The sequence below is a fragment of the Budorcas taxicolor genome, chromosome 2 (assembly GCF_023091745.1).
Source record: "Budorcas taxicolor isolate Tak-1 chromosome 2, Takin1.1, whole genome shotgun sequence".
NCBI lineage: Eukaryota > Metazoa > Chordata > Mammalia > Artiodactyla > Bovidae > Budorcas > Budorcas taxicolor.
In genome coordinates, this window is record NC_068911.1 from 165,888,143 (window position 1) to 165,913,271 (window position 25,129).

Here is a 25,129-nt window from a genome sequence, read left to right on the forward strand (position 1 = left end):
CTCACAGGCTAGTTAAACAAACATGATTATCAAAAGATAGTATCTCACAACTTAGACTGCAACTCAAACTCTATTGCTTAGGCAAGCCTATTTTTTTCCCCCATTTTTTAAATCTAAAAAACTGTTTTAAGTTTTTAACTGTGGTGGCAAGTCTATTGCTTGGGCCTCAATTTCCTCATTTACCAAATAGAGAGAACAACATCTACTTCACAGGAGAGTTGTGAGAAGTGGATGAGATTATTAAATCTCTTTGTAAATTGTTTTACAAATTATTACTTCAATATTAAATGTAACAATATACAACTATAGGCCAAAGGGCTCTAAGAGTTCAAGAAGGAGAGGTGACTAGTACTGAGTGAAATAGATGGCAAATCCTTTATAACTCATCATCATACCAATAATTCTGATCACATCCTCCCGATAAAAACTTCCTTGAGGGACTTTCCTGGGGGTCCAGAGGCTAAGACTCTGTTCCCAAGACATGGGGCCTAGGTTCGATCCCTGGTCGGGGAACTAGATCCCACATGCTGCAAATAAGAGTTCGCATGCCTGAACTAAAGATCCCACCTGCCACAATGCAGATCCAGCATGCTGTAACTGGGCCCAGGGGAGGCCAAATAAATAAATATTAAAAAAAAAAAAAAAAGAAACTTCTTTGACATAGTAATTTCCTGGTTATCCCAAAATTCTGATTCAGCCTGTCCTCTTTTTAAAAATTCTCCCAAAGAAATTTTTACTTAAAAAAAAAAGAAAAAGACTTCCCTGGTGGTCCAATGGTTAAGATTCTGAATTTCCACTGCAGGGAGCGTGGGTTCAATCCCCGGGTGGGGAAGTTCCACATGCTGTGTTGGTACAGCCAAAAAATTTAATAAAAATAAAAGTTCTCTTCCTCTCATCCCTTAAAGGTGGGTCTCCTTCAAAGATAACCCTCTTCTTTTCTAATAACCCATATTTTTACAGTTTATAAAGCATTTTCAAAACAGCTAACAGTAATTGTTTACTCTGTGCCAGCCACTGTTTCAGGCACTTTATTGCTATCCAGTATGAGACAACCTTTTAAAGTTCATACTATTATTATATTCACTCTGCAGTAAGTAAACTACAGCACAGAAGGGTTAAACATAATTTGCCCAAGGTTACACAGCTAGTAAGCTGGAATAGAACCCAGAGGTCTGGCTCTAGATACTGATAGAGAGATATCCGACTCTCATTTAATCCCCCTTTATTGATGAATATTAAGAATGAAAAACAGGGGCTTTCCTGGTGGTCCAGTAGTTAAGAATCTGCTTCCAACACAGGGGACTCAGGTTCGATCCCTGGTCCATGAAGATCCCACATGCCACAAAGCAATTAAGCCCGAGCTCCGCGGCTACTGAAGCCTTCGAGCCTAGGGCTGTGCTCAGCAACATGAGAAGCCACCACAATGAGAAGCCTGTGCGCTGCAATGAAGAGTAGCCCCTGCTCACTACAACTAGAGAAAGCCCAAAAGCAGCAGGGAAGACCAAGCTCAGACATAAATAAATAAATCTTTTACTAAAAAACAAACCCATAGTGAAAGAAGCAAGTACTAGTTCCAAATACTAAGTTGTTTCCACTATACTAAGCCCTTCCCACTCTTGAGCTTTGGTAATCACCTTCTAGATAGCTGACCGCCCAGACTTTCACTCCGTCTTGATGTTCTAAGCTTCAGATTCACAATTCCAATAGCTTCCCAGCCAGTTCTGCTCACAAATCCTACAGGCACTTCAAATTCTACTGGACATAACAACTTGTTGAGAGCCTAGAGGCATTCAAACTTAACCTCCAGAACTACTCTGATGCTGTTTTTGTTAGTGAAGTGTCATCTTTAACTCTGTCCTTCTTGCCTTCCATTTTGATCCATTGCCAGTCATTATACCTCCACAATGGTTCTTTTTCCCCCCTCCATAATATTGACTGCATCCACCACCTTATTTCTCCTATGCTCCTCTTTCCCAGGTTTCCTATTCTCCCTACCATTCATTCAGTCGCTCCAGACAAAAGTTAGAGCATCACCCTTGACTCCCCTTCTGCTACATTCAACTTCTCTTGAAACTACTGCCAATGTCTCTGTCAAACCTGTCCACTTCCATCCCCAGGTCACTGGCAACATTCTTCTAACTGGTATCACACCCTTAACCTTAACAATTGTGAATCTATTCTCAATTGTACAGCCAGAGTAATCTAAAATTCAAACTGAATCCTGTCACTACCCTCTAAAATCCCTTCAGTGGCTTCATTATTCACAAGATCAAGCTCAAATTCTTTAGTTTGGCTTGAGAAACCAAAATAATTGGGTCCCTGCTCACCTCTCTAGAATCCTCCTAAAATATTTTATGCTCTAGCCTAGGGAATACCAAATTCAAAGCACTTGTAAGAGCCAGGCAGTTTAGCTAACTTGACAAACAAAAACTAGTGAGGAAATCTGGGCCTAAATGCCAGGGTCTTCTGGGTTAAATTCCATTTATTTCAAAGGTTAGATGCTAACATAAAGTTCTTAAAAATACTTCGTGAATTAAATAAGAATGTTTGAGGGGCGGAATTTTTCTCATGAAATGACTGTACCAATCTGCTGAGCACAACTCTACTAGTGATTCTCTAAGGAAATTCTCTCCCATCTTTAGGCCTCTGCACATGCTATGGTCTAGAATACTGTTCTCTTCACATCCTTCTATGCAACCTTTAGGCTGCAACTGAAAAGTTAATTTCCCCAGAAAGCTGTCCTTGACCCCCAGAGTCTCAGTTAAGTAACTCTCTGAAGTGCTCCCGAGAACCCTGTACTTCCTTGTCATCACATCCAACCTGTATAGAAACTGAGCTGCTTACTTTACTCTGGGAGGCCAGAAGCAGGTCTGACTGTATTCTACAAACACAGGACAGGGGAGGGGTTCACAGGTGGCCTAGTGGTTAGGACTCCAAGCTTTCACTGCCATGACCCAAGTTCAATCCCTGGTCAGGGAACTAAGACGCTGTACAGCTTGTGCAAGTGCTCAATAAAAATCTGTTGTCATAATAAATTAACTCTCATTTGATTATTTTTGGTCTCCTAATCAGTTCCATTTATATCCAGTCTAACCCTCTTCCAATCCATTTTCCATAATGGTGTCACAAAAATCTTTAAAAAGTCAATGCCCTCTTCTAGAACATTCAATGACAAAAGAAAAGATTTTAAAGTCTAGCACAGTAATCAAGGGGACTTTAAACTCAATTTTAAAGGCCAGCATAGGAGGAGAAGGGGATGACAGAGGACGAGATGGTTGGATGGCATCATTGGCTCAATGGACATGAGTTTGAGCAAGGTCCAGGAGACGCTGAAGGACAGGGTGTGGCGTGCTGCAGTCCCTGGGGTCCCAAAGAATCAGACATGACTGAGCGACTGAACAACAATAGTAATCAAGGAACTTTACAGGGTTCCTTTCCCAATCTAATCCTCCCTGCTACCCTCTTTCATAAACATAATCATCCAGAAAATAACTCTTCTTCAACAAGACCTACAGAGCTTCCCACCACAGTGACTCTGATTAAGCCTTTCTACTATTTGAAATTCATCCCTATCCCATACCTCTGAAGGACAAAGCCAATCTCAAAAGCTGCCTCTTTTACAAAGTAAAAGCAAATCTCATCCTAAGAACCTATCTCATCCCAGGCCACAACGTTTCAAGGAATATGACCTCATAATCAAAAATCACAAAAGAGGACTTCCCTGGCAGTCCAATGGTTAAGAATCCCCCTTGAAATGCAGGGGATGCAGGCTCAATCCCTGGTCAGGGACCTAATACTCCACACACCATGGAGCAACTCACCTCACATGCCACAACCACTGAGCCCACAGGCCACAACTAGGGAGTCTTCGCACCACAACAGAAGATTCCGAACGCTGCAACAAAGACCTAACGCAGCCAAATAAATAAATATTAAAAAAAAATCACAAAACACAAGGAAACAAAGCACCAGAGGTAAGAAGTCATAGAAACAACTAATAGCAGAATCAGATCCTCAGGGACCTTGGACATATGCTGAAATAGAAAAGAACAGCACTGAGAATCCCCTGGCAGTCCAGTGTTAGGATGCCAGCACCCTCACTTCAGGGGGAATGGGTCAGATCCCTTATCGGGAACTAAGCCTGCATGCTATGGGGTGTGGCCAAAACAATAATAATAAATAATAGTAATAATTAAAAAAGAAAAGGATTGAATTTTTATGTGACGTAAAGTCAAAGTCACTCAGTTGTGTCCGACTCTTTGCAACCCTATGGACTGTAACCTGCCAGGCTCCTCAATCCATGGAATTCTCCAGGTAAGAATACTGAAGGAGGTTGCCATTCCCTTCTCCAGGGGATCTTTCCAACCCAGGGACCGAACACGTGGCTCCTGCATGTCAGGTGAATTCTTTACAGTCTGAGCCACCAAGGAAGCCAAGAATATGGGAGTGGGCAGCCTATCCCTTCTGCAGGGGATCTTCCTGACCCAGGAATCGACCCAGGGTCTCTTGAATTGCAAGTGGATTTTCTACCAGCTGAGCTGGTAGTATTTATATACCAGTAAACGAAGATCATGGCATCCAGTCCCATCACTTCATGGGAAATAGATGGAGAAACAGTGGAAACAGTGTCAGACTATTTTTTGGGGCTCCAAAATCACTGCAGATGGTGACTGCAGCCATGAAATTAGAAGACGCTTACTCCTTGGAAGAAAAGTTATGACCAACCTAGATAGCATATTAAAAAGCAGAGACATTACTTTGCCAACAAAGGTCCGTCTAGTCAAGGCTATGGTTTTTCCAGTGGTCATGTATGGATGTGAGAGTTGGACTGTGAAGAAGGCTGAGCACCAAAGAATTGATGCTTTTGAACTGTGGTGTTGGAGAAGACTCTTGAGAGTCCCTTGGACTGCAAGGAGATCCAGCCAATCCATTCTGAAGGAGATCAACCCTGGGATTACTTTGGAAGGAATGATGCTAAAGCTGTTCCAATACTTTGGCCACCTCATGCGAAGAGTTGACTCATTGGAAAAGACTCTGATGCTGGGAGGGATTGCGGGCAGGAGGAGAAGGGGACGACAGAGGATGAGATGGCTGGATGGCATCACGGACTCGATGGACGTGAGTCTGAGTGAACTCTGGGAGTTGATGATGGACAGGGAGGCCTGGCGTGCTGCAATTCATGGGGTTGCAAAGAGTCAGACACAACTGAGCGACTGAACTGAACTGAAACAATTCAAAAACAAAAAGTTCACTTTGTGACACCAAAATGTATACTCAGAACTTATGAATAAAAGGAAAAGTCATGTGTTAAATTCTAAAAATAAATAAATAAAAAGTTCAAAAGATACAGTTTATGATAGCATTAAAAAAATGAAGTAATGGGGAAAAAAATCTAGTAAAAGAGGTACATCATCTTTATGGAGAAAATTATAAAACTTTATATTGATAGCCAAATTCTCAACTCCCTCTCAACAGTGGAATGGATAGATTATGGTATATTCTACAATTAATTACTATACAGTAATATGAACAAGCTACAACTATACACAAAAAATACATATTATGTAATTCCATTTATATTAAATTCAGCAAAATTAACCTATATTATTTTAAAATGGATAATTAGGTAGTTGAATTATGATCAACAGCAAGGAAGCAATTAACAGAAAAGTCACAATTCTAGTTACCTCTGGGGGAAAAGAAGAGGCTACAATCAGGAAGGAACAGGTTTCTGAGCTACCAGCAATGCTTTATTATTTCTTGAACTAGCCGGTGTTCATGTGTATGTTTACATCAATTTGTTAAATTGCATATTTGTTTTATGCAGTTTTCGGTGTTAATATTTCATAATAAAGAAGTTAAAGGAAATCTAAAAAGACGTAATTAAATGGAGATATACATATACAATGTTCATGGATTCAAAAACTTACTATTCTCAAGATATCAATTCTCCCTAAGCTGATGCACAGAGTCACTGAAATTTCAACCAAAATCCTAGGAAATTTGTTTGTATCACTGATGAGTTAATTCTAAAATTTATGACAAGTGCAAGAGGAAATGTCAGCTGCTCGGTTGTGTCCGACTCTTTGCAATACCATGGACTATAGCCTGCCAGGCTCTTCTGTCCAAGGAATTCTCCAGGCAAGAATACTGGAGTGGGTTGCCATTCCCTTCTCTGCTGGATCTTTCCAACCTAGGGATCAAACCCAGGTCTCTAAAATTTATTCAGAGTACAAAAAGCAAGTAGCAAGTCACTTTTTAAAAAAAAGGTAAAGTGGGAGGACTTAATACTGGCTATCAAGACTTCATAAAAAGCTATTATAATTAAGCCACTGTAGTAACAGCATCCTTGAGAAGGCAATTGCTACCCATTCCAGTATTCTAGCCTGGGAAATGGAGAGGGCAATGGCACCCCACTCCAGTGCTCTTGCTTGGAGAATCCCATGGATGGAGAGGCCTGGTGGGCTGCAGTCCGTGGGGTCGCTAAGAGTCAGACACGACTTCACTTTCACTTTCACTTTTCATTTTCATGCCTTGGAGAGGGAAATGGCAACCCACTCCAGTGTTCTTGCCTGGAGAATCCCAGGGGCAGGGGAGCCTGGTGGGCTGCCGTCTATGGGGTCGCACAGAGTCGGACACGACTGAAGCAACTCAGCAGCAGCAGCAGCCTGGGAAATCCCATGGACAGAGGAGCCTGGCCAGGGCAAGAGAGGCAAAGTCAAGAGCACACAGGGCCCAGAAACAGACTCCAACATAGGATCTGGCACAAAGTAGGTGCTTAGTAAGTATTTGTGGAATAAATTAATAAATATTGACATTTCAGATATAAAAATGGTGGCACTTAGCTCAGTGGGGAAACAACAGACTTTTCAGTCAATCAGCTGGAGAATATAGGGGAAAAATTTCAGTGGTTTCTTTACTTCAAATCATGTTAAAACGTCAAATCTAGATAAATGAATATCTGTATGTGAAAGGCAAACCTATGAAGATTTTTTAAAAATTAACATGAGAGAACACCTTAAGGGTTGGGAAGCATTTCTTAAGACATAAAAGTTCTTTTAAAAGAAACAATAAATATGACTATGTTACAATCAAGAATCTGTTTATTATGGATACATTAGATTGAAAAAGCAAAACCAGAGTAGAAAATATTTATAACAGTACACTGACAATGAACTACATATACCAAAATACATTGAAAAAAACAAAAAACTACTACAGGGGACTTTCCTGGTGGAAAAGGTGCAGTGATTAAGGTCCCCCACTTTCAATTTAGAGGGCTTAAGTTCAATCCCTGGTAGGGGACCTAAGATCCCATGTGCCACGTGGTCCAAAAATAAAAAAGAGAGAGGTAAAACTACTATAAATTGGTAAGAAAAAGAAAGCCAAATGACCCCAGAGGAAAATGGACAAAAGAAATGAAGATACTTATAGCAGAGGACATACAGTTTTACTGGTCACTAGCAAAATGCAAATCAACACTGGGACTTCTAGCAGTCGAAAGGCTAAGATTCTATGCTTCCAATGCAGGGAACACAAGTTCAATTCCTGGTCAGGAAACTGGGGAACGAGGATCCCATGTGCCATGTGGTACAGCCCCCAAAAAAACAAATCAAGACCATAATTATAGTTTTTTTTTTCACCCATTTGATTGGCAAAATTTAAAGTCTAATTCCAAGCATAAGAGAGGATGTAAATCAAGGTATCTGTTATATATTGCCAATTCATTCAACCACAATGAAAAACAACTTGGCATTTAATATTCACAAATCCTATAGTCCAGAAATTCTGCCCCCAGATAAAGAGCCATAAGAAAATTCTGCATATATACACTTAGAGACATGTCTAAGAGTATCACAGAAAAACTGGTCCTAACATTAAAAACCTAGATACAGGACTTAACTGGTAGTCCAGTGGTAGAGAGTCCGCCTGCCAACACAGGGGACATAGGTTTAATCCCTGGCCTGGGAAGACCCCACATGCTGAGGGGCAACTAAGCCCCTATGCCACAACTACTGAAGCCCGGGCACCTAGAGCCTATGCTCTGAAACAAGACAAGTCCATACACCACAAGAAAGAGTAGCCCACGCTCACAGCAACTGGAGAAAGCCCATTTGCAGCAATGAGGACCCAGCACAGCCAAAACAATAAATTAATTTTAAAAAACAGAGATACAAATTAAGATTATGATATACTGAAATGATAAAATATTATTCAGCAGAGAAAAAGGAAAGAATTATAGCTATATGCAACAAGTTGGATAGATTTTAGTAATTATATATATTGTGAGACAAAAGCAAGTCCCAGAAGACTACACATAGCATGCTAACCCTTTTTAAAAAATTCAAGAACAAGTACATAAATACTATATATTGTTTAGGCACATATATACATGATAAACATAATATGATAACCAAAAGAATAGTAATCACAAAATTTAGAAGATCGGGTTGTAGGAATATGGATGTTCATTGCATTATTAAAATATTTAAGTATTAAGAAAAAATAAATTTAAAAAATATTTAAGTAAAGTGAATGAATAAACAAAGTAAATTCTTAAAAAAGATGGCCAAGCATGAATCTTTGGATGTTCATAAGCCAAGAAAAACAATTAACCTTTAGAGCCAATTACAACAGAAACACAAGAATAACCAGACAATCAAAAAGAAAAATGGGCAGAAGGCCTGAATGGGAACTTCAGTAGGGAAATCTGTAAAAAGATCCTCAACCTCACTAGTAACAAGAGAAATACCATCTTGGCATTATCTGCATGCCAAACAGCAATAAGGACGACTGTGTGCCTATATCCTCTGAGCACACCACCTGGTGAAACTCAAGCATATGTGCACCACGAGACATGTTCCAGAGTCTTCAGGACTTACCTGTTGGTCCAGTGGCTAGGAATCTGCCTGCCAATGCAGGGGACACAAGTTTGATCCCTGGTCCAGGGAGAGTCCATGTGCTACCGGGCAGCAAAGCCCATGCACCACAATTGGTGAGCCCAGGAGAGCCTGAGGGCCGCAACTACTGAGCCCATACACCTAAAGCTGATGCTCCACCGCAAGAGAAGCCACTGCAGTGAGAAGCTGATGCACCACAAAGAAGAGTGACCCTGCTTGCCACAACTAGAGGAAGCCTGCGTGCAGCAACTAATATCTAGTGTAGCCAGAAATAATAAATATTTTAAAAAGAATGTTCATAGCAGCAGTGTTTGTAATAGCTCAAAACTAGAAACAAACCAAAAGCCCACCAATACCAATAAAATAGACAACCTGTGGTAGTCTTTCGAAATACAGTGAAAATAAATATATGTATCATCAACATGAATGACTTAGGAACACACTGAGCAAAAAAGGCAAGTCACATAATAAATGCTGTATGGCTCCATTTATGTAACATTCAAACATGTAAAAGTAAAATATGTATCATTTAAGGATACACTGGTAAAATTATAAAGAAAAGCAAGGAAATAATTAATCCCAAATTCAGGGCAAAGGTTAACTCTGGGGAAGACGGAATCAGGGAAGGACAGACAGGAGTTCTAACAGTCATGGAAATATTCCTTTTCTTAAACAAGGTACTATTAATAATAATGTGATTCTTTATACTTTACATATATTTTATAAAAATTCTTTCAGATCTACACAATATTTTATAAAAACATTTAAAAAAAGGAACAGAAGGCAATGAGTAAGAAGCCTGGGAATATACAAAATCAGTATCCAAGGCAAGGAAGAGAGCAGGATTCTTAATTATGTAAATAGGAAGATGCCTGGATGAAAAGTGAGGATTTGATTCTGGGAGAGATTAATTAGATGTGCAGAGAAAGAACTGGAGAAGGAACCCAAGAAGGTGAAATTGTGTGAAAAAGACTTCAATCTGTCTCCTTCAGGTATAGAAACTTCTATGAGAAGTCTAGGGAATTTCTTTCAGGAGTTAACTCTCAAAAGCCATTAATTTCAGGACAGACACTAAAATAAATGGCTATTTGTCCTTTGGGAAAGGGATGCTAGGATCATAGCCCAGAGAAAGGAGAAGAAAGAAGAGATCAACAGAGAAACGCTGTTGTGAGAAAAGGACTAAAGATTCATACTCAATAAAGACGTAGAGCCAGGGACTTCCCTGGTGGTCCAGTGGTAAAGACTCTGCGCTCCGGGTACAGGTTCGATCCCTGGTCGGGGAACTAAGATTCCACAAGCTTTGCAGTATGGTCAAAAGATTTAAAAAAAAAATTTTTTTTGAGGGGAAAAAAAAAAGATAGAACCAGAAAAGGAAAAAGATCACATGAAAGAGAACATGGTCTAGCGATTTCAGCAAGAGATTACACTGGGCTTTTGCTTTAGTTTACAATAAGAATACCACACAGATGAAGTAATCTCCAATAAGGTATTATTATCTCCTATGACAGCCATGGTTGGTTACTTCCCAAAGAGCTATTCTCTCCCTTCCCTCTTTTTAACAGATCTCAATTTCGTTGGGTATACCCAGCCCCAAGGATCAAATTGCTGGTGAATGGTCTAAGTATGGCAAATGACCCAACGAGACTTAAAGGGAAATCTGTTAGGAAGTTGCTAGGAAGGGCTTTCTTCTTTAATAAAAATAGAGTGCAGGGTAGGCACAGTGGAGAGTGATTAAAATCAAGGTTGCTATAAAGATTAAGTAAATAACAGTAGCCCTGGCTTGGTACCTAGCAATCTTCAATAAATGTTAGTTAATTTCTCCTCTCAGTTAAAGATATGACCCTTTTTTTATTATTAATATATCAGTATCACTCATGGAGGTTAATAAAGTCCCTGGGTTATAACAAGTACTCAACAAAAATCTGTTGAATGAAAAAAAGAAACAGTGCTTAACGCAACTCTTGAAAATGAGAAAGATATGATTAGGTGGAGTAAATAATCCACCCCATCAGAATGGGGTGGAAAGAGGCAGAATCTGATCTGGCTGAAATGGAGGGTTCTGAGGGTGGAGTGGCAGGGAGGGAGGCAAACTGAGGCCAGGTGAGCATGGCTGAGATGTGCAACAGGCAGCCCCGTGGAGCCTTGGTGCTTACTATCCCACATTCAGGTACCCTCTCTGTATCTAAATACTAGTCTGTTCCCTAGAGTCCCTGAAAACCTCTGCTATCTTTTATATTTTTCATTCCCAGATGCCCTTCACACCTGAAAATGCTCTCTGGTCCCAAGTTCCATCTGCTCCTCCGTCTACCTTCCCTCCTTGCTTCCCCAGCTGCCTCCAGGGGCTCCAGAGACATGACACGGTCGCCTGGGACAGAAGATTCCTCTCCTTTCAGTCTCTGGAATGGTGGGGAAGGATGCTGCTGCTGCTAGGTTACATAAGCTGTCAGCACAGACTTCAACAACCCTTACACTCTAACCGTAAGGCAACACAGGCCCCCAGCCCCTCCTTATTTTCTCATTTGGACTCTTGCAACAGCCTCCTAACTTAGCTTCCCTGCTTCTAAAATGCATGCCTATTCCTATTTCTCATTTAAAACACTTCACTTGGGACTTCCCTAGTGATTCAGTGACTAAAACTTCACGTTCCCAATGCAGTGGGCCTGGGTTCAATCCAGGGGTTAGGGAAATAGATCCTGCATGCCGCAGTAAAAGATCCTGAATGCTGCACCTGAAGAGCCAGCACACCACCATGCAGACAGAAGATGCTGTGTGCCATAGCTAAGAGCCGCACAGCCGAACAAATAAACAGAACGTTTTGAATAAACACTTCTTTTGTTTTTTACAGCCTCCAGAAAAGTTCAAATTGGGAAACTCTGGACCAAATTTGGCTCACAGATATGTTCATGTACTTTTGTTCCTACATGTTTCAAACAAACTTGGGCCAACATTTTAAACCTTGAAGACTCTATGTAATAATCCAGAGTTCTGGCTTCTCTTTAAAAACCGCTATGTGCTTGGTCACTCAGTCGTGTCCGACTCTTCGTGACCCTTTGGGCTACAGACCACCAGGCTCCTCTGCCCATGGGATTTTTCAGTTAACAATACTGGAGCGGGTTGCCATTTTCCTCCTCCAGGGGATCTTTCCAATCCAGAGATGGAATCCATGTCTCCTGTGTCTCCTGCATTGCAAGCAGATTTCTTTACCCGCTGAGCCATCAGGGAAAACTGGAAGATGTGGCAAAAGACATCAGCTGGAGCCAGGCCAAATGGCTAGAAAGTCCATACTCTCCAGTAACTATAGAGACTTGGTATCTAGTTCAACACAGTTCCAATCACTTAGTGTTTAGGGACTAGATTTTTTGACCCTGGCCCAGCAAAATTGCTTAATATAGCACATTCAATTCTTGCTGACCTCTCCAGCTCTAGCTCCCCTCTCTCACACTTGTCAACTTTATACTGCAGCAATACTTGCACACTAAACTACTTACATTTCCCTAAACACATCATATTGTTCCTACCTTTCTGCCTTTTTGTATATGCTCTTCCCTCAGCCTAGAATGCTAGTCCCCTCCTGAACTCCAGGCTAATTTCTATTTAATCTTTAAAACACTGCTTAGCTATCACTTCTAGGAAACATTCCAAGGCTCCCTTCCACATTCCACCTCAATGTCTCTGAATCTTACACATTTTTAAGTCGTTGCCCTTACACACTCTAGTACAATTTGTGTACATGTTGTTCACCAGCACTAGAGTGAGCACGTTAAAAAACAAAGAATCTCTACCATTTACAATGTCTGCCATGTAACAGTCACTCAACACATTTCATAAATGAGTAATTGAAAAAAAATGAGATAATGAATGATATATGGGGAACCAGAGCTGAAGAGGCTAGGGAGGGGTGAAGCTCCCAGTAACTCACATAGATTTCCATCTTCCGGTAGAGACCATAGTTAAGGAGTAAATTGTGAGTCATACGAATTCGGTGAGGCTTCATTGGGTGGCCTTGTCCATAATAGTAATTTCCAACATCCCCTGAAGAAGAAAGAGTGACAGCTTCAGTGACACAGTTAGACACACACTCCCAGGAGAACCCACAGATTTTTACAACAAATTTCTAGGCAAATTCCGTCTGGTTCATTCTAGGCTCCAAGATTCTCTCCCACATCAAGGAAGGGTAACTCCAAAAGAAAACAAAAAGCAGGGGACCGTAGTGAGATGAGCACTTAATGATGTCTGTCTGGCCCAGTTTTTTCCCTTGGAACCCAAAGGCATTAGACAGTGTGAGTGGGTCAGTCCAAAGCTACTGGTAACAGCGGCCAGTGAGGTGACTCACCTCACTGTCTCCAAGGAATTCACTCCCACAACAGAAAGAATAATCATCACTACTCAGAATTACTGTAAGTCACAGTTCACCTCCTGCACATCAGAACACTTTATGATGTCAAAGCACTTTTGCAATCACTTTCTTACTGGATTCTCACAAATACCCTGGAAAATAGTTAAGACAGGGAGTATTATTCCCATTTTATAGATTAAAGACTAAACTCATCTCTGTAAAAATTAGCTTATCCATTAATTTTCTTTTTCTATTTGGCTGTGCTGCTCTTCACTGCTGCTCAGGCTTTTCTCTAGCTGAGGAGAATGGGGGCTACTCTCTAGCTGTGGTGCTCAGGCTTCTTATTGCAGTGCCTTCTGCTGCGGACCACGGGCTTTAAGGTATGCAGCACGTGGGCTCAGCAGCTGTGGTTCCCCGGCTCTACAGAGCACAGTCTCAATGACTATGGCACATGGGCTTAGTTGCTCCGAGGCATGTGGGATCTTCCCAAATCAGGGACTGAACCCATGTCTCCTGCACTGGGAGGCAGATTACCACTGAGCCACCAGGTTGGTTGGTTGCTTAGTCGCTAAGTTGTGTCCGACTCCTGCAACCCCACGGACTGTAGCCTGCCAGGCTCCTCTGTCCATAGCAGAGCCACCAGGGAAACCCCATAAACTCACCATCTCTTCATTTATCCATAGCAATAACCTTCCACTGGTCCCTCTGCTGTCAGTTCAAACTATCTGCCATACCAGTTATTTTCCTAACACACAGCTTTGATAACATCACTCCCCTACTCAAAAATCCTTAATGGTTCCCCATTTCCTATAGGATAAAGCATAAAGAACAACTTCAATAGGACTTTCTTTATCTATTTTTCCAACTTCTTACCACAACCACCCTACCCCAACACACACACCACATACACATACACACACACATTCTGCTCTAGACGCTGGCAGGCAAATCTGGGTTATTTAACTGGTTGCTTGATTTTTCTAAATAAGATGTTATTGGAATACAACAATGCCCATTAGTTTTATTATCTATGACTACCTTTACATTATAATGGCAGAGTTGAGTAGCTAAATAGTTACTACAGAGACTCACCCATATGGCACGTGCATGCTAAGTCGCTCTGGTCATGTCTGACCTGCCAGGCTCCTCTGTCCATGGGATTCTCCAGGTAAGAACACTGGAGTGGGCTGCCAACTCCTTCTCCAGGGGATCCTCCCGTCCCAGGGATCAAACCCACATCTCGTAAGTCTCCTGCATTGGCAGGTGGGTTCTTTACCACTAGTGCACCTGGGAAGCCCTCCCAGGCACACAAAGCCTAAAATACTTACTATCTGACCCTTTACGGAAAGTCTGCCAATCTCTTGGAAGAAAAGCTATGACCAACCTAGATAGCGTATTAAAAAGCAGAGACATTACTCTGCCAAAAAAGGTCCATCTAGTCAAAGCTATGGTTTTTCCAGTAGTCATGTATGGACATGAGAGTTGGACTATAAAGAAAGCTGAGCGCTGACGAATTGATGCTTTTGAACTGTAGTGCTGGAGTAGACTCTTGAGAGTCCCTTGGACTGTGAAGAGATCCAACCAGTCCAGCCTAAAGGAAATCAGTCCTGAATATTCATTGGAAGGACTGATGCTGAAGCTGAAACTCCCATAGTTTGGCCACCTGATGCAAAGAACTGACTCATTGGAAAAGACCCTGATGCTGGGAAAGGTTGAAGGCAGGAGGTGAAGGGGATGAGAGGATGAGATGGTTCGATGGCATCACCAACTCAACAGACACGAGTCTGAGCAAGCTCTGGGAGTTGGTAATGGACAGGGACGCCTGGCGTGCTACAGTCCAGTCCATGGGGTCATAACAAGTCAGATGCGACTGAACTGAACTGAGTTGAACTGCCAATCTCTGTTATGAACACACTAGATTATTATCAGCTTCTTGAACGCATTCACCTTCACACCAAAGTATCCTTTGTTCAGACTGTTTCTTTGACTTGGAATGTCATTCCTTCTCTGAGCATCCTCCTCACACTACAAAGGTCAGCTAAAGCTCCAGCCATAGTCCTAATCAGAATAAATGGTCTTTTCCTCTGCATGCAATTTATATATGGCACTTAATTTTGTATCTCAATTATTTACATATCTGTGTTATATCTCCAAGACTGCTCCTTGAAGGCAAGGACAAATATACCCTGTACATCACACCGGCTGAATAAAGATTCAAGGAAATGAACTGAGACTCAGAGAAGTTATGTGCCTCCTCAAGATCATACAGCTAATGAATGATCTGAGTGTCGACCCTTCTAACTCCAAATCCAGGATGTTAAAAACTGTATCAGCGGGACTTCCCTGGTGTTCCAGTGGTTAAGCCTCTGGGCTTCCAATGCAGGAGGCATGAATTTGATCCCTAGTTGGGGAACTGAGACATGCCCAAGTGGGGTGGTCAAAATTTTCAAAATTAAAAAAACAAAACCAAAAACTTTGTACCTACTTCAGTTTGCAATTAACCTAAAGGGCTCTGTAGTCTAGCTGGTACCAAGTTCCTGGGAAAATATTTCAAAATCATGTGAATTGCACACCCAAAGTTCTCTCCTTGGAAGTTCACTAGGATGAGGCAGATCTTGCATTACCAGTGAAACAAAGGGTCCCAACCTCTTAATCAACAATTTAGTAGTGCCAGAAATAGGCTTCATTCCAGGGATCAATGCACTGTGGGGAATGCCACCAAGAGCATCCAAGCTGTACTCCATTTCTCTTTACCACAGACATGGCCTGTGATAATAGGAAACTTCTAAACAGTTGAATATTTAGGATCTCATCCTTTTCTCTATTTTTAAAAATATTTATTTGGCTGCACCAGGTCTTCTTGGTTTCGGCACCCAGGATCCTAGATCTTTATTGCAGCACTGGACCTTCAGTTTCGGCATGTGGGATCTAGTCGCCCTACCAGGGATTGAATTCAGGCCCCCTGCCTTGGGAGTGCAGAGCCCCAGCCACTGGACCACCAGGGAAGTCCCTTTCTCTTTTTAAATAAACCTTATTCTTTAGAACAATTTTAGGTTTACAGAAAATTGCAAAGTACAAAGTTCTTAGATACTATACTATTTCCTCTATTAACATTTTACATTAGTGAAACAAAGTATCTATTACAACTAATGAAGCAATACTGATAATTATTTACTAAAAGTCCATACTTCATTTAGATTTCCTTAGTGTTCACCCAATGAACCCCTAGTGTTCACCCCCTCCATTTTAGTGAGGCCTGTGTTCTCAGACAGTCACAAGCCAGAGCACAGCACGTAGTGGCATCCAACAGTCCCATACAGACAGACTCTGAGATACAGCAGGAGGGAAGGCAGTCAGAGACGTCTGTTCCCAGGGCTCCTCAGACAGCCTTACCACCATGGGGTTGGGTAGAACATGTTCTCAAGGCACTGGCTGAGACTTCCAGAAAGTGAAAGTGTCAGCGGCTCAGTTGTGTCCCACTCTTTGTGACCCCATGAACCACAGCCTGTCAGGCTCCTCTGTCCATGGAGTTTTCCAGGCAAGAATACTGGAGTGGGTAGCTATTCCCTTCTCCAGGGGATCTTCCTGACCCAAGGATTGAACCTGAGTCTCCTGCATGGCAGGCAGATTCTTTACCATCCGAGCCACCAGGTAAATCCAAGTCTTCAAGATGCAGACCCAATTTGTGGGCAGTCAAGAGTCACAAGGTCATTGCTATGTTATACAAATTGGATTCCTGCTTACCCATTTCTCTGGTATAGGTCTTGATCCCTAGTAACTCCCCTGCCTATCAACCCAGAATCCAGCCAAGGTTTAGACTTGGGGAATTGAGATAACTTATCTAGAAAGCTAAGGGAGTACCTGAGGGTGGGGCCCAAACACATTATCCTGTCTTTAACAGTTTTTAATCAGATTGCTGAGAGACTTAAAAAAAAATAATCCTCATAGATAAGAGTTGGCCCTTCCCATCCACTAACCCAGGCTAAGGACGGCCTACTGTACTATGTCATTTTACTTAAGGAACCTGAGCATCCTTCTGATACCTGTACTGGGGTCCTGGAACCAGTCCAGCTGTTTCAAACTTTTTAAAACTTTACTAAAAAGGGCTTTCTACACTGTTCTCATAGTTTCTCCATTTTATAGGGGAGAGGCCTGAGGCCTGGAAACGTAAAATGACTTGCCCAATACTTCAAAGCTTTTGAGCAGCAGAGCCAAATTTCAACCCCCAACTAGTGACCTCACTGAGAAACTCACAAGTAGTTTCTCAGAAAGGAAGAGATCACCCTTCTCTAAAGATGGAGGTCTTTCCACTTTTTCTCTTTTTAAACTGAGAATGTGGAGATCACAAAACCGTGCAAACTGATAAAGCTATGAAGTCACAGACTCCAGCTTCAAATGGGCCCTCACCACAGCCCAGCAAGGCTTCAAATGTTTTTACCTGCTCCCTCTTTCATAACAGCTATCTCTCTTCAAGATTCCTATTCTACCCAACTGCCCTCCCCCACTCTCACGAAAAGGAATATTTTTACTTCATCCTAAAAGCCCCCTCCGCTTTCCATCTTCTCTCCTTCAAACATGTTTTTTCTTGCCACTTAACCTCTCATCCCAAAGGAACTGCCTCTTGAAAGAGGGGTGTCCCTACGTGTGCTCTGGTTTCCATCTGACCTGATCTCTCCTCAGGGACCTCCATCGTTACTAGCCCCTCCATTGTTACTAGTATCTTCAACCTCTCCCTAATTTCCATAAAAATTTGCACATACTTAACTCTCAGCCACTACATCTCTTCTTTATCAACAAGCCTCTCTCTGTCTCAACAAGCTTCCTTTTAAAGGGACTTCGTTGGTGGTCCAGTGGTTAAGACTCCGTGCTTCCACTGCAGGGGGCACAGGTTCAATCCCTGGTTTGGGAACAAAGACCCTACACACAGAGTGGTATGATTTAAAAAAAAAGTTCAATCTAATGCCTCCTCTTCACTGAACCCTTCAGTCTACAGCAATTTAACTTCAGTTCTAAATGCTGCACAGGAAACAGTTCTTGCCGACACTTGGCCACTCCCTCCCTCTTTCGGCTACTGTAACCCAACACTTTCTTGTTCACTTACATCTGAAGTCATTCCCTCTGTATCTTTATTCACTTTATGAACAGTATTTTTTGAGAATCTACTACGAGCTAGGCACTGTTTTGGGGGCCTGAGTATACAAAGGTAGACAAAACATGATCCTTTTCCCTAAGGAGTTCACTGTCTGTAAGAAGTATGAATAAGTAAATGGGCAATTCCAATACACAGTGACTAATGTACAAATGTACTCTACACACCCGGGAGTACAGAGCATGAAGAACACTAGACTTTTTCTCAGTCCACCTCCTTAGAATCCCACCCTGGACCCTCTTCTCTTTTCACCCTATACAACTTCTTATATGGGATACAAGGGTAACTGCATCCTCTTCTGTAACTAAAATTATCAGCTGTATGTATGTATGCTGACAATCATCAAAATTTTCTATTTTCTCATTTGTCCTCTAAACTGCAGACCTGAATGGCCACTGCCTACTGGACACCTCTACTTGGGATATCCCCCTGACATCTCAACAAATGTTTCTTTAAAAAACAAAACCCAACATTATCAACTGAAATGGCCTTCTACATTCAGCATGAAACTGCCCAAACTAGATACTTGGGATCCTTGCCTTTTTCCTTACTTCTCCATTCATGCGTTTAACTTCTGTCCCAGAGTGATAGTTCTAAGGTACAATAAATCTGATGATGTCACTAACCTGAATACAACTTCAGTGATTCACCAATGCCCAACTTGTGAATATAATCCAACTTTCTTAGGGTGGTGTGCCCAGCCTTTCGTGATCTGGTCCCCATTTACTTCTCTAGCCTCATCACTTGCAACCCTTTTCTCACCCCCTGCTCTACACCTTCTAACACTGTGCCTTCAAATTTATGCCTCCAACATACTGTACATCCAGCCATTTTTCAAAGGTGCTCGCCTCTCTCTTACCTCTCAACTTGTTGTTATCTTTATCCTTCCTGGGCCTAGTTAATAACTCCTGATTTTCAGGTCCTAATTGAGATGGCACCTCCTTGCCTGACTTCTCAGACTGGGCAGATACTTCGCTGTGCTCCCAGCAAACTCTGAGCTGTCCTTCCTCCCAACCTGATAGTGTAGAGCAATTTTTCTGTCATGGTCTATATGCTCCTCCAGACTGAGTGAAAGGAAGGTGGCAAGATCATCCCCTGGCCTCAGCCCCTAAACGATACCTACAACAGAAGAAGCTGCTGCTCCACAGATTTCTGTTCAACGAAAAAGTTTGTTTTGACAAGTTGCATCCTTCTTCTTCCAACCCCAGGAGTCCCATTTCCCAGCAGCAACCGCAGGGCCCGCTGGGAGACAGGGGGAGGGGAGCTGGTGACCTCTAGGTGCTGAGCCCTGCAGGCCTCTCACCAGAAGAGATGAGGAAGGAAAGGGGCAGTGAGAGATCTTAGGATTCTCAGCAGAACATGTCACCCGGCAATCTTCTTCACCAGATTCTGCCTCCTGCCTCGGACTCAGCCTCCTCTCTATGAGGCCGCCGCAAACTCCACATCAGACTTCAGAATTCCCCACCAAGGTGACCTCACGCTTCCCCAGGCGACCCTCCTGACCTCGGACCCCCCCCCGCCCCCGCCTCCCCTCTAAGCCTCGACCCCCTTCCCCTCAGCCTTCTCCCTCAAGCTCCACCTCCTTTCCTCTTAGCCTCCTCCCTCAACCCCAACCTTTTCCAGCCTCTGCCCTCAGCCTCGACCTCCTTCTCTCAGCCTCAGCCTCCTTCTCTCAGCCTCCTCCCTCAGCCTTTCCCAAACGCCTCAGCCTCCCCCCTCAGACCTCCTCGGCTCCCTCTCCCGGATCCCGCCCGGCTCGGGCCCGGCCCCGCCCCCGGCGCGAGGACTGTGCTCACCATCGTAATAGTAACAGACTTTCCTCTTGGTGCCCTGAGTCTGCGCCATCTTGCTCGCCTCCCGTCCCTCCCGTCAATCGGTCCGTCCGCCCTCCCGCCGGTGGCTCCGCTCAGCGTCCGACCCGCGGGGAGGGGGCGGGCCTCCAGCGTGCTCCGCCCATCCCCGCCCGGGCTCACCTATAACCGCGCAGCCCGGGCACGGCTCCAGCCAATCAGCGGCGCTGGGACGGCCCGGAACTCGGCGGGGGGCAAGGGCAGCCCGGCGAGGCCTCGGAGGGCCCCCTGGGCCTGTACCAAGGTCCGCGACAGGGGGGGGTGGGGCTGCCCCGGGATCGTACCATTCGTCCCGGGGGAAGAAAGTGGGCCTGCTAACTTGGGTGTCCCATTCCGTTTCGGGAGACTGCTTGGCGATCAGAGGCCAACTTTCATTTGACAGAGGCCTACGATGGAAAGTGACTTGCGCAAGGTCACTCAGCTAAGTTTGGAGGAGGAGAAATAAATTGACAAACGACAGGAAACTGCTGTAGACGAAGGACTGTGCCATAGCTTTACCGACATTATCTCGGTCATCTCTGTTGTTCGTATTGGCGGCTTTGGAGTGGGGCCTTTCATCCGCAAAAATGTAAAAACAGGCAAGGATAACGAAGTTGAGAACTTTGTGACTTCCTCGGAGTCACACAATAATCACGTTCAGTTTTCAACCACAGATTTTTTAAAACGCTTACTCGACTCCAGAAGCACATATCAAAGTGGCAGAACCCAGCCTTTCTTATTCCAAATGCGGTCTTTCTTTTCAAATGCAGTTCTTTCTTACTCCTGATGCAATTCCTAGGCGGGCTATGGAGTGCCTTTAGATGGGAGGAAACTGTCGCTTACACCAGAGCAGAGTTTCTAAAGATACTGAAGCTGTTAACATTTTGGATAACACCCAAATACGTTGTGGGGGGCCATCCTGTGCACTGTGGGCTTCCCTAGTGATTCAGACAGTAAAGAATCTGCCTACAATGCTGGAGACACAGGTTCAGTCCCTGAGTGGAGAAGATTCCCTGGAGAAAGGAATAGCTACCCACTCCGGTATAAGGATACTGGAGAATTCCATGGACAGAGGAGCCTGGCGGGCTACAGTCCATGGGGTCCCAAAGAGTGGGACACGACTGAGTGACTAACATTTTCACTTTGGCCACTACTCTTAGATGCCAGTAGCACTCCCCCAGCCCTCTGCAGCTGTGACAACAAAAATTGTACTTAGACATGGCAAAATGTCTCCAGGGCAAGGAGGAGAGGATTGGAGGAAGTATAAAAGTGCCCCCAACCCAATCCTTGAGAACCACTGCACTAGATCAATCAGTCAATCGTTATTGGAAGCTAAAGGCTGAAAAGCACTGTGGTGGGCTATTAAAGAGGCAACTACAACAATATTAATATTTAGTGAGTGCTTACTGTGTGCCAAGTAAGTTACTTATGGTTCTACAGTCAATAAGATACATTTTTATGCCTCTTTACAGTAGAATCTGCCTGCCAATGCAGGAGACACAAATTCGATCCCTGGGTTAGGAAGATCCCCTGGAGAAGGAAATGGCAACGCACTCCAGTATTCTTGTCTGGGAAGTCTCCTGGACAGAGGAGCAGGCTGGTGGAGGAGAGGGGCTGCAAAACAGTCAGACATGACTTAGTCTAAAGACAGCCTGGGCACTTGTATTCCTCACATGGGAACTGCATTTGAGCCTTTAATTATAAAAGTAACAGGAGATCTAAGACTGGGTACTTTTTTTTCAGGCAAGGCTTTATTGGGGCCCCTAGGGCAGCAGCCGACAACATCAGGGAGCAAGAACAAACAACAGGTTTCCTTGCTTGCTTGCTAGCTCCCCCACCCCCACCCCCCACCCCCCACCCCCCACCCCCCACCCCCCACCGCCCGGGGGTGAGGGGGTGAAGCTTGTTCCTTATATGGGGTGAGGGTAGGGTTGTGTCCAGGGGTCCGGTCAGAGGGTTGGCTTAGGGGTTTTGTCCAACCTTTAGGTGGTGTTGTTGGGCTCTTCTATTATAGAAACAGCAAAGGACCAAAAAACAATCCCTATTCCCAGTTCTGTGTTGCTGCTTCCCAGCCAGGAACATTTCTGTGTCCCCATTTCCCGCTTAGTAAAATGGAGAATGTAAGAAAACAAAGTTCATCAACTCTGTGGCTGCAGCCATGTCCAAAAAAGGATGAGGGTGGGATCAGATGAGGTCATGGGTGTGGCAGCATTTTATAAAATGCTGAACAGGAATCACCAACTCGGATGCCTACAGAGGTCAGGAAGGTGGTGCAAATGAGTGGATGTGTATTATAGTTATATTGGTTTGAGTCAGGTACTTTGCTTGTTTTCAAAACTGGATTCTTTTTTTTACTTTCATAAAGAAATATGTCCTCCCATCTTTCTTCAAACACACTGCCATCTTCAGGCATCTTTAATTTTCACACTTTGTAATAGAAATATGGTATGCAAAAATTTTTCATTTGCCTCTTTATTATAAAAACCATAGCACAAGCATGATGATAAATAGCCACTAACACTTAGGTGCATAATCTGAGAGCAATAGGGTGTGAAAGGCAAAGCTCATGCCCCACCTAAAGGCGGTGGCCATTACTCAGCTCCATGAGGCCAGGTAAACCCAAAGGAGCCAAATCTTCCTCTTTTCTCAAGAGAAGACAGAAATCTGGAGTTTTTTTGCAAAACCGCCCCAGTTTTATAAACTGACTGCTAACGCAGTCTATTTTCTTTTTTAATTAATTAATTTTTTAATAAATTTAATTTTTTGGTTGTGTTGGGTCTTCACAGCTGTGCAGGCTTTTCTCTAATTTTGGCGAGCGGAGACTACTATCTAGTTGCAGTGCTCGGGCTGCTCATTGCAATGGCTTCCTTGTTTCAGAGTACGGGCTCTAAGGCGCAGGGCCTGCAGTTGCGGCTCCCAGGCTCTAGAGCACAGGTTCAGTAGTTATGGAGCACAGGCTTAGTTGCTCTGCACTATGTAGAATCTTCCCAGATCAAGCATGGAACCCGTGTCTCCTGCACTGGCAGGCAGATTCTTTTCCATGGAGCCACCAGAGAAACCCTACTTAATTAATTTAAGTAAAGAACCCGCCTGCTAATGCAGGAGACATAAGAGACTAGAGTTTGATCCCTGGGTCGGGAAGATCCCCTGGAGAAGGAAATGGCAACCCACTCCAGTGTCCTTGCCTGGAGAATCCCACAGAGACAGGAGCTTGGTAGGCTACAACCCGTGAGTCACAAAGAGTTGGACACGACAGCGTTGACTTAGCACACAGCACACGTTTACTTTTTGGCTGTGCCTTGGCATGCAAGATCTTAATTCCCAGAAGAGCAATCGAACCCATGCCCCCTGCAGTGGAAGCATGGAGTCTTCCACTGGACCATCAGGGAAGGCCCTCAATCTATTTTTAAGACAGCAGTAAGAGCCATACTTTTAAAATGTGAGTCTCAAAATGGCTCCTGCAGAAGCCACAGGCCCCAAAGCCCCATGGGATCTATCCTCCTCCCTCAGGCAGCCTTTATGTCTCAAGAGCTTGCCCTTTGCAAGTTTCTTGCCCTTTGTCTCAAGTTTCTGCCTCAGGCTGTTCCCTCTGCCTGACTGCTCCTCCCCTATACCACTTACTCCCTCAACTCCTTCAAATCTTTGCTCAAAATTCACCTTCTCTATGAGACCTTCCTAGTGTATCCCCTTTAAAGCTACAAACCTCCCCCAAATATGACACTCCTAATTCCCCTTTTGTTGCTCTATTTTCCCCTTAGCACTATCACCTTGCAGCATACCATGCCATTTATTTCTTTGTGATGCTTACTGTCTATCTTCCCTGTGAGCTCCCCAGAGACCTTATCCACTGCCTGCTGCTGCTGCTGCTGCTGCTGCTAAGTCGCCTCAGTCATGTCCGACTCTGTGCGACCCCATAGATGGCAGCCCACCAGGCTTCCCCCGTCCCTGGGATTCTCCAGGCAAGAACACTGGGGTGGGTTGCCATTTCCTTCTCCAATGCATGAAACTGAAAAGGGAAAGTGAAGTCGCTCAGTCATGTCCGACCCTTAGCGACCCCATGGACTGCAGCCTACCAGGCTCCTCCGTCCATGGGATTTTCCAGGCCAGAGTACTGGAGTGGGGTGCCATTGTCTTCTCCAGATCTATAATCTAGTAAACTACAAATCTATAACCTAGTAAATTTTACCAATGATTTGTTAGACATGAAGGGAGAAGTACGCTGCTGCTGCTGCTGCTAAGTCGCTTCAGTCGTGTCCGACTCTGTATGACCCCATAGACGGCAGCCCACCAGGCTCCCCCATCCCTGGGATCCTCCAGGCAAGAATACTGGAGTGGGTTGCCATTTCCTTCTCCAATGCATAAAAGTGAAAAGTGAAAGTGAAGCCGCTCAGTCCTGTCCGACTCTTCGTGACCCCATGGACTGCAGCCCACCAGGTTCCTCTGTCCATGGGATTTTCCAGGCCTAGTGCACAATGTTCAATAAATATTTGTTAAGTGAGTGGATTAACTCAGTGTTTAAAAACACCTTAAAGGTGAATCAGAACATATAGCTCTTGAATCAGTAGCTGTAAAAAGGAAAAGGCAGTCACCCTTATACAATGGGAAAGGAAGGGTCTTGGGACACATTTACTCTCTAGGAGGTTCTGGGTAGTGTGCCCATAATTCTTTGGGGTGGAGGTTTGAAGGGGTTCAAAGAACACATACCGCAAAGTATAAGGACCTCCTCTTGGCACCCAACATCAGCAGGGCTGGAAAAAGTTCAGACATCCCTTCATCCCTCCCACCTTTCACCCCAATTCAGGGTGCCTCAGTTTCCATCTTCTGAATGTCCACTCCCCCCAGCAAGGAAGAGGAGACTGGAGTGGGGAGCAGAAAGATGTACAATCTTCACCAACAGGTATTTATTGAGCTCCTT

General features: G+C 43.8%; 1 protein-coding gene across 1 annotated transcript in view; it reads right to left on the reverse strand.

The window, feature by feature from the left end:
• Positions 1–20,304, reverse strand: part of HDAC1 (histone deacetylase 1) — a 32,664-nt gene extending 12,360 nt beyond the window's left edge. Inside the window, exons 1-2 of the mRNA XM_052659594.1 lie at positions 20,182–20,304; positions 12,820–12,932 (exon numbers count right to left, since the gene is read on the reverse strand). Of these exons, the coding sequence (XP_052515554.1) occupies positions 12,820–12,932; positions 20,182–20,230 (162 nt within the window). The 5' untranslated portion in view covers positions 20,231–20,304. The remainder of the gene's footprint in view (positions 1–12,819; positions 12,933–20,181) is intronic.
• Between the last annotated feature and the right edge of the window lie 4,825 nt (positions 20,305–25,129).